Source organism: Carcharodon carcharias, chromosome 1 (assembly GCF_017639515.1).
Source record: "Carcharodon carcharias isolate sCarCar2 chromosome 1, sCarCar2.pri, whole genome shotgun sequence".
Classification (NCBI taxonomy): domain Eukaryota; kingdom Metazoa; phylum Chordata; class Chondrichthyes; order Lamniformes; family Lamnidae; genus Carcharodon; species Carcharodon carcharias.
Genome location: NC_054467.1, coordinates 152,751,221 through 152,764,579, shown reverse-complemented (window position 1 = coordinate 152,764,579; position 13,359 = coordinate 152,751,221). Strand labels below are relative to the sequence as shown.

The 13,359-nt window shown below is 46.5% G+C and overlaps 1 protein-coding gene across 1 annotated transcript in view; it reads right to left on the bottom strand.

Annotated features, from left to right (window-relative positions):
- The window catches only part of LOC121275463 (mast/stem cell growth factor receptor Kit-like), a 127,631-nt gene extending 116,701 nt beyond the window's left edge, over nt 1-10,930 (bottom strand). Inside the window, exon 1 of the mRNA XM_041183072.1 lies at nt 10,786-10,930. Coding sequence (XP_041039006.1) covers nt 10,786-10,837 — 52 coding nt within the window. The 5' untranslated portion in view covers nt 10,838-10,930. The remainder of the gene's footprint in view (nt 1-10,785) is intronic.
- Between the last annotated feature and the right edge of the window lie 2,429 nt (nt 10,931-13,359).

Sequence of the window (13,359 nt, the reverse complement as noted above, 5' to 3'; positions counted from 1 at the left end):
AATTTCGATAAGACTGCAGCCTTAAGAAATGAAATGCAGCACTTCAACCCTCCTAAAATTTACTGGATTACTTTGAAATTTGATAAGTCTTATAAACAAGCGCAGGGATTACAATGTGCAATTAACTGGTGCCCATCACTTTCAATGAAGGCAGTATGCAAACTTCATGCTGCCTGTTTGAGTAAATGATTGCAGCATATAGTCAGCAATAAGCAAGCTGTTGAGTGGCTGTAAAAAATCATGGGAGGCTAGCACAAGTACAAGCTTCACTGCACTATTTAACGCCAGTCTGCACGTCTTAAAGGGGAGGTACACTAAAACATGTGTTTGAAGTCATTCTTTCAGTGAGTTCCCCTGAGAAAGAGACAAGATGCCACAGCATAGCTGACAATGGCTCCAAGTTTCTCTGAGGCAGCACTGAAGGCCTTAGTGAAGGGGGTGTTCTAGAAAAGAGGTTCTCAAACTACAGAGATCCAAGACACCCTCCAAACAGACACTGTGAAGATAGTAGGAGCAGAAAGCCATCACAGTCAATCCTGAGGGCCTGGGTGGAGTGGTGCAAGAAGCTCAATGTCCTCACACAAGTGGTCAATGCACCTTCAAATGCAACGTCCTTACAACTGAACCATTAGTCTCACAGTCCCCTTCACTTACCTACCAACGATCTATACCAATCATGGCTCATACCCCATATTCATAGTTTCACCTCACCCTCACACATCTAGCACTGCTGCAAGCCTCACACTCACATCTCAGAGCTTGCACACACTGTCGGCTCTGTAACCATGACAGCCACATCGCCCAAACAGATTGCAACACACTCACTGACACACTTCCCTCTCTCTTACAGAGCTAGGTGGCACACAACCAGAGGTAGCTGGTGGGGGTAGACATGGCTCCAAGCCCTCACCCAAATGAAGGATATGGTGTTCACCAGTATTGCAGCAGCCACAACTGAGGCTGTAGTCAGTGGTGGGACTGAAAACATTATAGTATACACTGCTTGGTTCCCATCCTCCCCTCACCACAAACCTATGCTTGTACTTTTCTCTTTTCAGACACTCAAGAATTGTCATCAGACCAGGGACTGGTGCAGAAGCAAAATGTGGAAGAGAAAGGAAAAACTGGTGATGATGAAACACCGTCACTCAGTCTTCCAGCCACCAGCTCATATTCTGACACTGCATGTACTTTAGACAGCAGATTGGAATCCACGTGATGAGACACTGGGAAAGGTGGCATGCAGCCAGGGTGGAGAGTATGGGTGGCAGAGGTGTTAATTTGCAGGACCGCAAAGTTCACACTTGATCATTGTGTTGTTGGGTTGGGAGTAGTTTCAATCACTCTCAAAGACTGCCAAATGCAAGTATTCTAACTTTATTGTAACATATTTAGTTACGAGAACTCTTACACCAGCTTCTTTCCATGCTGCTTTCTGCTAGACTCTCTCAGATCATATGAGTATATGTCACTTTCTTCTATAACATCACAAACTGTTACAGTTTACCCTTTGTGTGACTTTGTCTAACATACTCTATTAAACAACACAGACAGGTTTTGCTGTTGAGAACTCGATTGAGGACTTGGATGGCAGAATAGTTATGAAAACAGGAATGCTTGATGCATTGGCAAGGCTGCTAGAATGCTTGCTGTCATTGACCAGGAACATGGAGGAGTGTGGCTTTGCACTGAGCTTGCAGCCTATATGTAGTGGCTAACTCCATCACTACACTTGTAGATCCAACCATGATGCTGTGTTTGATGGCTGTCTCACTTTTCTTTGAAGCACAACCAGAAACCACTCAATGTCTGAGTGCAGCTGTGGAAGCTCCAACAGGAATAATTTTTTAAAACTTCATTCATGGGATGTGGGCATTGCTAGCTAGGCCAGCATTTATTGCCCATCCTTTTTTTAAACGAGTCAATCACATTGCTGTGGGTCTGGGGTCACATGGAGGCCAGGACAGCAGATTTCCCTCTCTAAAGGGCATTAGTGAACCAAATGGGTTTTTATCACAATCGTTTCATGGTCATCATCAGACCTTTAATTCCAGATTTTTATTAAGCTAAATTTCACTGTCTGCTGTGGCGGGATTCAAACCCAGGACCCCAGAGAATTACCCTGAGTCTCTGGAATACCAGTCTAGTGACAAAACACTTTGCCTTATCCTCCCCCATACAAATTCAATTGCTGCCATGAATTGCTCAGACTGCTGCCATCATAGCTGTGGATGTGGTCAATAGGGTTTTCAGGGTCTCACAGCAGTCCAGCAATCTATAATCCAACAGGCATTGGATCCATGGAACATGAATCTGCTGACCTCTCTCAGGATGACAGCATTCGTCCTCCCACCACTGCCACTCTGCGAGTGCCCTTGCTGCTGGTTCTTAGACTGCTGCTGGCCAAGACGCCTAGGGTCAGAGTTGCTTCAGGTTATCCTCCAAAGCCATCTGCAAACTAGCCCCTAAAAGTCAGCAGCCTTCACCAGCTATGCTGCGGCCACTGGGGTAACACTGTGTAGGAGCACCAGACCAGGGAAAGGCACAGAAAGGCAGGTAGTAAGGGAATACACAAGGATGATTAGTTGAATTTTATATGGAATATTAGATGGCTTGACTGATAAAATTGATGTGGAGTGTTCATTATGTGGTGCTTTTTAATTTAACATTGTGACCAAGAGGACATTGCGATGGTCAGTAACAGAGGGAAGGTAAGGTGTGAGACAGTTGGTGAATGAGGAGTTGGGTTGTGTTTAGTGGAACCATAGCCAGATGAACTGATCACAGTCAGTCTGGCCAGAAAGCGACTGTATTGGTTGCCTAATTCCTTCCTTCTCCTCTTCTTCCTCTTCCTCCTCAGCTGCTGTGTACCTGGTGGGAAGGGCCCATGATACTGAGGTCATGTGGGATTCAGGAGACCATGACAAATCATGACATGCACCCTGAAGAGTACTGTAGGACTGCATCAGTGTGGTACAGGCAGCAGGAGCATTGGTAAGAACCACAATGGTCTGCTTGATCAAATTGTGAGTGGCAGCATGGCTCCAGGTTGCGCAACAGAGTCATGGGCTGAGTAGTCAGCAGATAGCCTTCATCACCCAGTAGTCATCGTCTGGTTTTGTGTGCTGGTTCAAATGCAAATGATACAGCGGAATGGTGCAAAATGAAGACAGTATTCATCTATATGATGCACTGCAATTGGTGGCACACCAGTTGGACTTTAAGGGAATGAATCCCCATGCAGTTGCATCTCTGAGTTTATATGCAGCAGCTGCAAAGTGAAGTTTGCACAGTCAATGGCATCCTGCAATGTGGGGCAGCCTGTTCTCCTAGTAATGCTGTATGCTCACTCTTTCAGCTTCCCTCTCGAAAGAGGGAATACAATGTATTCTGCCTCCCTTGCATACAGGGCCACAGTGATCACCCTTACAGTGAATGGCAAGCTGCAAGATGTTAGGGATAAAATTTGCTCCAACATGGAAGGAGCCTGGCACAAAGAAGTTAAAGGCTAAGATTGCTTCTACAGTCAACATCCACTAGTAATGTTGTTCTTGCCCTGCTCTGAGACTGCAGGTCTGTCTACAACAGAGCAGCTTCAGCAACCACCTCTTTACTGAAACGGATACAGCACACACACACACACACACACACACACACACACACTGATCTTCACTGAGGATTGGATAGAAGAAATGTTCCCTGGAAACCCTGGGGTTTGATCACAGTGACCATCCCAGAGTCCAGGGTGGGGATGGTGAGAGGCCTCAGTGTGGGATTCAGCATTGTTTGGGGTGAGGATGCAAAGGAAGAGGATTAGAAATCTTAATGGGGGGAGGGGGGTCAGCGACCTGAGGGATAGATTAGCAAAGAAGATCAGAGGCTGGATGGGGCATGGGGGAGTAAATCAGAGGCCTAAGGGCAAGGTTGGAGGTCTGGAGAGCTTGGTATCTCTGGTGGGATTGGAGGCCTTAAGGGGAAGATCAGGGCAGGGGCTGCCTGGTTGTATGGGTTGTTTAGGCAAACATGCTGGATCCAGAAGATAGGTGTGAAGGCACTCACCTCCTGGAGCCAGCAAGTTCTTGTCTAGATGTGGCTGCTGGATTTTCTGAGGCTCAGAAAACCTGACCAACCACAAATAAAATTGAGAAGCTAATTGACAATTGCCAACCTGCATCCTTGGAGTGGACTGGTGACTCGCCCATCTTCCCACCATCGTTAAAACCAGGAGTGAACATATTGGAGTTGGATTAGAGTTGGAATTCTGATTTTTGAGACTAAAAGACCAAAACCTGACACAAACCCGTCCTTTTGTTGGTTAAAATTCCCTCCCTCAATGCTTGTGAAGAGGCCAAGGTTGTTTTCTCTATTAACTGTGCTCTATCAATGCAGTTTATTGTTGTTAATGAAACTGCTTATGGAGGACTAAATGTGGCCCAGGTAAAATTGGATATGAAAACTGAGCTAGGGAAGATTGAAGACTAAGAAGCCTAATCAAGAAAATTATTTATTTCTGATGTCCATCATTGGAAAGTTATACTTTATCTTTGATGCCTTTGCCATGTTCTCTGCAAACAAAGGAACAGGTCTGTCCTGATGGGTACATGTGATACTGAAAACCAGATGACTGGGCTTTATGGTGGGGACAGGGAAAACCTGTGCTCATTAAAGTGATAGATGTTAATGTTGTGGAATGGTAGAAATTTCAGAACATAAAGGGTCAGTCACCCAGATCATGTCCATGCCAGAGCTAGCTTTCCTGCAGGATCTATCTACTTGTATTGCATTTTTCCTTCCCTTTCCTCGTATTCATTAGTAGTTTCCTTCTTCAAGTGTTCACCTAATTTCTTTGTAAATGTTGTTATTGATTTGCCTTCACCTGTCACTCGTGATAATGTATTTCAGCTCATAATAGCTTCTCCTTTGAAGAGAATCTTGCTGCCTTCTCCGTTTTATCTCCAGTACTAAATGCTGAATTTACGCCTATTTGACACTAATTAATCAGCCTGCGGAAATAATTTTTCACCATTTACCCTTTTATAATTTTATACCTCCATAAGTTCTCCCTTTAACCTTCTCTGCTCCAGTGAATGGAACGTGTTTCTATCTTTCATACTGTCAATTACAATTGCCCCTAAGTGAGGTGCAGTATGAATTTGTCAATGCAGAGTAAATCTCCTTACCCTCTTTCCTGAGCATGAAAATTCATTCCAAGCCCTGAAGAACACTCTAGCAATGATCCCAACCCAGGCCATCTTTTGGCCTCTTTAAGGAAATGTGCCAACATTTGGTTGTCTTGCCCACTCGAACACAGATTCACCTTGGCCAAACATTAAATGGGACCCTGACAGGCAGCAAAAAAGCAACCAGACTTTGAAACCATCTACACGAGCTGGACTGATGCCTAGGAGGGATAGTGTCATCACTCACTGTGCTCAATGCTCAACTAACTTGCATATAACCCAAAATCAAGTGGGTGGAAATATGAAATAAAGATAGAAAATGCTGAATAAAAACTCAACAGGTCAAGCGAAGAGAAAATCTAAACCCTGTATCCATGTCCACAGATGCTGCCTGCAGATGGCTTATTATTCCTTAAAAACTAAGTCAGCAGAAAGCACCAAACAGATTATAAGATAACATACATACGCAACCAAACAACAGCCAACTTACAACGTAACGCTATATATCAATAATTCACTATAAAGCATAGAATAGATGCGTTTAGAAATGCGAGGGAGAAAGGAATAAGAAGAAGGATATGCTGGTACGATGAGATGAAGAGCGGTTGGAGGTGGCTACTGTGAAGCATAGACACCAGCATGAACTGTACATTCAATGTAATCCTTTCATTAACACGCCTAGAGCCAGGGGAATCTCTGTTGTGACAAAAACAGAATTACATGGAAAAACTCAGCAGGTCTGGCAGCATCGGCGGAGAAGAAAAGAGTTGATGTTTCGAGTCCTCATGACCCTTCAACAGAACTGAGTGAATATTAGGAGAGGGCTGAAATATAAGCTGGTTTAAGGTGGGGTGGTGGGGGGGGGGGAGAGAAGTGGGTGGGGGTGTGGTTGTAGGGACAAGCAAGCAGTGATAGGAGCAGATAATCAAAAGATGTCACAGACAGAAGAACAAAGAGGTGTTGAAGGTGGTGATATTATCTAAACAAATGTGCTAATTAAGAATGGATGGCAGGACACTCAAGGTACAGCTTTACTGGGGGTGGGGTGGAAAGACTAACAGGGCATAAAAGATATAGATTTAAAAATAATGGAAATAGGTGGGAAAAGAAAAATCTATATAAATTATTGGAAAAAACAAAAGGAAGGGGGAAGAAACGGAATGGGGATGGAGGAGGGAATTCAAGATCTAAAGTTGTTGAATTCAATATTCAGTCCAGAAGGCTGTAAAGTGCCTATTCGGAAGATGAGGTGCTGTTCCTCAAGTTTGCGTTGGGCTTCACTGGAACAATGCAGCAAGCCAAGGACAGACATGTGGGCAAGAAAGCAGGGTGGAGTGTTAAAATGGTAAGCGACAGGGAGGTCTTTCTTGCGGACAGACCGCAGGTGTTTTGCAAAGCGGTCACCCAGTTTATGTTTGGTCTCTCCAATGGAGAGGAGACCGCATTGGGAGCAATGAGAGCAGTAGACTAAGTTAGGGGAAATGCAAGTGAAATGCTGCTTCACTTGGAAGGAGTGTTTGGGCCCTTGTACGGTGAGGAGAGAGGAAGTGAAGGGGCAGGTGTTGCATCTTTTGTGTGGGCATGGGAAGGTGCCATAGGTGGGGGTTGAGGAGTAGAGGGTGATGGAGGACTGGACCAGGGTGTCACGGAGGGAATGATCCCTATGGAATGCCGCCGGGGAGGGGCGAAGGGAAGATGTGTTTGGTGGTGGCATCATGCTGGAGTTGGCAGAAATGGCGGAGGGTGATCCTTTGAATGGGGAGGCTGGTGGGTGATAATTGAGGACAAGGGGGTCCCTATCCTGTTTCTGGGAGGGAGGAGAAGGCGTGAGGGCGGATGCGCGGGAGATGGGCCGGACACGGTTGAGGGCCCTGACAACGACCGTGGGTGGAAAACCTTGGTTAAGGAAGAAGGAGGACATGTCAGAGGAACTGTTTTTGAAGGTAGCATCATCGGAACACATGAGACGGAGGCGAAGGAACTGAGAGAATAGGATAGAGTCTTTACAGGAAGCAGGGTGTGAGGAGCTGTAGTCGAGGTAGCTGTGGGAGTCGGTAGGCTTGTAATGGATATTGGTGGACAGTCTATCACCAGAAATTGAGAGAGAGGTCAAGGAAGGGAAGGGAAATGTCAGAGATGGACCATGTGAAAATGGTGGAGAGGTGGAGATTGGAAGCAAAATTAATAAATTTTTCCAGGTCCTGAAGAGAGCATGAAGCAGCACCGAAATAATCATCGATGTACCAGACAGAGTTGTGGAAGGGGGCCGGAGTAGGGCTGGAACATAGAATGCTCCACATACCTCATAAAGAGACAGGTATAGCTGGGGCCCATGCGGGTACCCATATCCACACCTTTATTTGGAGGAAGTGAGAGGAGTTAAAGGAGAAATTGTTCAGTGTGAGAACAAGTTCAGCCAGATGGTGGAGAGTAGTGGTGGATAGGGATTGTTCGGGCCTCTGTTCGAGGAGGAAGCTAAGAGCCCTCAGACCATCCTGGTCGGGGATGGAGGTGTAGAGGGATTGGACGTCCATGGTGAAGAGGAAGCGGTTGGGACCAGGGAACTGGAAATTGTTGATGTGACGAAATCTCTGTTGTGACTGCTATTTGTAAAAACAAACTGGTGTAAGCGGTTGTTCGTGATGCCGGCGAAACAGGTCCAGAACAAAAACAGAATTACCTGGAAAAACTCAGCAGGTCTGGCAGCATCGGCGGAGAAGAAAAGAGTTGACGTTTCGAGTCCTCATGACCCTTCGACAGAACTTGAGTTCGAGTCCAGGAAAGAGCTGAAATATAAGCTGGTTTAAGGTGTGTGTGTGGGGGGCGGAGAGATAGAGAGACAGAGAGGTGGAGGGGGTTGGTGTGGTTGTAGCGACAAACAAGCAGTGATAGAAGCAGAATATCAAAAGATGTCAACAACAATAGTACAATAGAACACATAGGTGTTAAAGATAAAGTTGGTGATATTATCTAAACGAATGTGCTAATTAAGAATGGATGGTAGGGCACTCAAGGTATAGCTCTAGTGGGTTTTTTTTTTTTTTATTTTATATAATGGAAATAGGTGGGAAAAGGAAAATCTTTATAATTTATTGGGAAAAAAAAAAAAAAGAGAAGGGGGAAACAGAAAGGGGGTGAGGATGGGGGAGGGGACTCACGACCTAAAGTTGTTGAATTCAATATTCAGTCCGGAAGGCTGTAAAGTCCCTAGTCGGAAGATGAGGTGTTGTTCCTCCAGTTTGCGTTGGGCTTCACTGGAACAATGCAGCAAGCCAAGGACAGACATGTGGGCAAGAGAGCAGGGTGGAGTGTTAAAATGGCAAGCGACAGGGAGGTTTGGGTCATTCTTGCGGACAGACCGCAGGTGTTCTGCAAAGCGGTCGCCCAGTTTACGTTTGGTCTCTCCAATGTAGAGGAGACCACATTGGGAGCAACGAATGCAGTAGACTAAGTTGGGGGAAATGCAAGTGAAATGCTGCTTCACTTGAAAGGAGTGTTTGGGTCCTTGGACGGTGAGGAGAGAGGAAGTGAAGGGGCAGGTGTTGCATCTTTTGCGTGGGCAAGGGGTTGTGCCATAGGAGGGGGTTGAGGAGTAGGGGGTGATGGAGGAGTGGACCAGGGTGTCCCGGAGGGAGCGATCCCTACGGAATGCCGATAAGGGGGGTGAAGGGAAGATGTGTTTGGTAGTGGCATCATGCTGGAGTTGGCGGAAATGGCGGAGGATGATCCTTTGAATGCGGAGGCTGGTGGGGTGATAAGTGAGGACAAGGGGGACCCTATCATGTTTCTGGGAGGGAGGAGAAGGAGTGAGGGCGGATGCGCGGGAGATGGGCCGGACACGGTTGAGGGCCCTGTCAACGACCGTGGGTGGAAAACCTCGGTTAAGGAAGAAGGAGGACATGTCAGAGGAACTGTTTTTGAATGTAGCATCATCGGAACAGATGCGACGGAGGCGAAGGAACTGAGAGAATGGGATGGAGTCCTTACAGGAAGTGGGGTGTGAGGAGCTGTAGTCGAGATAGCTGTGGGTGTCGGTGGGTTTGTAATGGATATTGGTGGACAGTCTATCACCAGAGATTGAGACAGAGAGGTCAAGGAAGGGAAGGGAAGTGTCAGAGATGGACCACGTGAAAATGATGGAGGGGTGGAGATTGGAAGCAAAATTAATAAATTTTTCCAAGTCCTGACGAGAGCATGAAGCAGCACCGAAATAATCATCGATGTACCGGAGAAAGAGTTGTGGAAGGGGGCCGGAGTAGGACTGCAACAAGGAATGTTCCACATACCCCATAAAGAGACAGGCATAGCTGGGGCCCATGCGGGTACCCATAGCCACACCTTTTATTTGGAGGAAGTGAGAGGAGTTGAAGGAGAAATTGTTCAGCGTGAGAACAAGTTCAGCCAGACGGAGGAGAGTAGTGGTGGATGGGGATTGTTCGGGCCTCTGTTCGAGGAAGAAGCTAAGGGCCCTCAGACCATCCTGGTGGGGGATGGAGGTGTAGAGGGATTGGACGTCCATGGTGAAGAGGAAGCGGTAGGGGCCAGGGAACTGGAAATTGTTGATGTGACGTAAGGTGTCAGAGGAATCACGGATGTAGGTGGGAAGGGACTGGACAAGGGGAGAGAGAAGGGAGTCAAGATAACGAGAAATGAGTTCTGTGGGGCAGGAGCAAGCTGAGACGATCGGTCTACGGTCCAGTGCAGCCTGCCGGCGGGAGCTCCACTCGCAATGCTCCCCATCTCAGCTCAGATGTCAAAACGCAGCACCTGCAAGCTTAAATCCACCGGAATTTAACGACCAAACAAGCTGCAAACACACTCCTTTCCGAAACATCACCCAACTGCCGCAAGGCTCCCCTGTTTCTTTTGAATATCAAAATGCAACAAACTTCAATCACTGCTGACAGCTTCCCTTCCTCTCTGTGTTTGTCACCTCTGTTTTCAGCATGATTCATTCTGTATCTAATGTCCCGCTTTCTTTTTCTTTTTGCACTGGGTATTCTATCCACTTTACTTCAGCAACATCAAGTGATTTATTTCGAAATATCCCTGCAACATCAGAATGATCAGAGATGCATCAAAAGCACAATTCTCCCCAGTCCCTGAGTGCGTCTGTTTGATATAAAAAAAAGATCCGCAGTAACTTCTCAGCGAAAACTCTGTCCAGCTTTCGGCACAGCCTGCAATAAACTCCAGAAAGTTCTTGCGATGACATGAAGCAGACAGAGGCAGGATTGGAAATGGTCAGAATTAGGGGTAGTCATTCAGAGTTGGACAGGGATAGTCGGGGACATTAGATTCAAAGAGCACAATCTGCAGACGATTCTCAAATTACTGTTAAAAGCTAACCAAATGCTTTAACATCTTCCCAAAAGTGTGTTACCTAAAAGTAACTGCAACAAACTTGTTCAAATGTCAAAGGCAAGAACCCCTGTTAACTTCTTTGGTCGCCAAGTGGGGGTTCGTTTATCTGGACCTCCGCTACTTTCATTGCTCTCCAATTAAAACACGTCCGTCTCAAACAATCAAGGGTAGGGAAGCTTTTCACTAAAAAAAAACTAAATTGATCAATAATTCCGAAAGTAAGAAACAATCGCCTCTTTACCTTGATGAACAATTAGAACGAGCAGTAGAGCAGGAACCCAGCGTTGATCCATGTTAGCAGGAACCCGAATGAATCTCTATTCCATTGAATCACCTGCTGGAGTTAAACGCGGAGCTCGGCGACCTCGCTAAATCCCAACCGCCCACCCTTCTGATCCGCCTGGGTCTACTCACACCAGTTTTACATTGTGGTGCCTCTGACGCGCTTCCCCCTTTCTCCCTAACTCTAACTGGAGCAACACTTCGTTCGTTGACTCTGACAATATTTGTTTTTGTTGCTGTAGATGTATTTGCATAACCGCCTCGCAGCGTTAATAATTCCTTAAAAATTGTTTTGAACTTGACTAGTTAACATAAGTTCTTCATACGGAGGATGGTCAGGTGGAACGGGTTCCCAGATAGAATAATATTCACAAAATTCTAGAATTATTTAAGATCCAGTTGGATATATATATATGGATATAATACTCGGCGGATTTCCGAGTATTTCTGGATAGAGGTGTTAAGGTTACTTGTAGGAAACAACAATGGTTTGCATTTACACAATGCATTTTCAGTTCAAGTTATCCCAGGCACTTTGCATTAACTACATGACCGGTTTCTCATTCCTTTCCTCGTCATTTCCATAACTAGCGTCAACCCAACTGATTTTTAAAAAAAAACTTTATTCATAAAATATCTGGAAGAACATTACAAAACATTTCTGAATCGCCATCAAAAAATCACAATCAGATTCAACTTTTACACATGGATCACGAGGTGCATCAATACAATGAATATTAAAAACATTTCAATATGGTCATTACAGACAATCAGACTGTGCATTGGATTGGAGTTATCGACATACATCATGTTGCACTCTGAGGTGCTTCAATACAATTATAATATAATTGGTATTTAATGCGTACATTCATTGTGAGCCCTACAGCCCGAGGGGTCTATACAATTCCCAGTCCCTTGGTGCACTATGACAGAAAGGTCTCAGACAGCGACCTTTCCCCATCGCAGCTCTGCAGCGGCTGCCTCAAGCTTTAGTGCGTCCCTCAGCACGTAGTCCTGCACCTTGGAATGTGCCAACCTGCCACACTCGGTCAGGGACAACTCTTTGCATTGGAAGGCCAACAAGTTTCGGGCAGACCAAAGAGCGTCTTTGACCGAGTTGATGATCCTCCAGCTGCAGGTGATGTTTGTCTCAGTGTATGTCCCTGGAAACAGCCAAAAGGGCACAGAGTCCTGTGTCACAGAACTGCTCCAGATGAACCTTGACAGAAATCACTGCATCTCTCTCCAGACCTTCTTTGCAAAGGCATAATCTACAAGGAGGTGAACAACAGCCTTGTCCCCACCACAGCCATCTCGAGGGCAATATGCAGAGGGGGTGAGACTCCTGGCGTGTTGGAAGGATCTGACGGGGAGGGCCTTTCTCACCACCAGCCAAGCTACGTCTTGGTGCTTGTTGGAAAGTTCTGGCAATGAGGCAATCTGCCAAATAACTTTGACAGTCTGCTCGGGGAACCATCCAACAGGATCCATCTTTTCCCAGGGCCTCTAAGACATTACACGCCGACCACTGCCTGATGGACTTGTGGTCAAAGGTGTTTATCTGCATAAATTTTTCCACGAGGGACAGGTAGTATGGCACAGTCCAACTACTTGGAGTGTTCCACGGCAGTGTGGCCAGACCCATCCTTCGCAACAACGGGGACAGGTAGAACCTCAGCACATAGTGACACTTAGTGTTTGCGTACCAAGGTCTACACACAGCTTGATGCAGCCGCAGACAAAGGTGGCCATCAGGATGAGGACAATGTTGGGCACGTTTTTTCTCCCCTTATCGAGAGGCTTGTACATCGCGTCCCTGCGGACACGATCCATTTTCGACCTCCAGATAAAGCGAAAGATGGCTCGGGTGATCACCAACATGCAGGAGTGTGGAATGGGTCAGACCTGTGTCACGTACAGCAACAGCGAGAATGCCTCACACCTGATGACCAGGTTCTTACCCACAAGGAGAGGGAGCATTGTTCCCGCATGCCCAGTTTTCTTTGCACCATAGATGCTCGCTCCTTCCAGTTTCTAATGCATGCCCTAGTCCTTCCAAACCATATCCCCAGCACTTCAGGCTGTCAGTCCTGACAGTGAAGGGGACAAAGGATCGGTCAGCCCAGGTCCCAAAGAACATGGCCTCGCTCTTCCCACGATTTACCTTGGCTCCTGAGGCCAGTTCGAACTGGTGGCAGATATGGATCAGTCTGCACACCGACAGCAGATCCGAGCAGACGACGGCGACATCGTCCATGTACAGGGAGGCTTTGATCTGAGTGCCTTCATTGCCTGGGATCTTCACTCCTCCTATGCCCGGATCCTTCCTGATGGACTCAGCAAAGGGCTCGATGCAACACACAAACAGAACAGGGGTGAGAGAGGGCAGCCCTGCCTGACTCCAGATTTAAAAGGAAAGCTATCTGATTCCCATTCACTGATTGAGACTGCGCTACTGATGTTAGCATAGAGCAGCTAGATTCAGTTGCGGATTCCCTCCCCAAACCCCATTTTGGAGAGCACATCCACCATG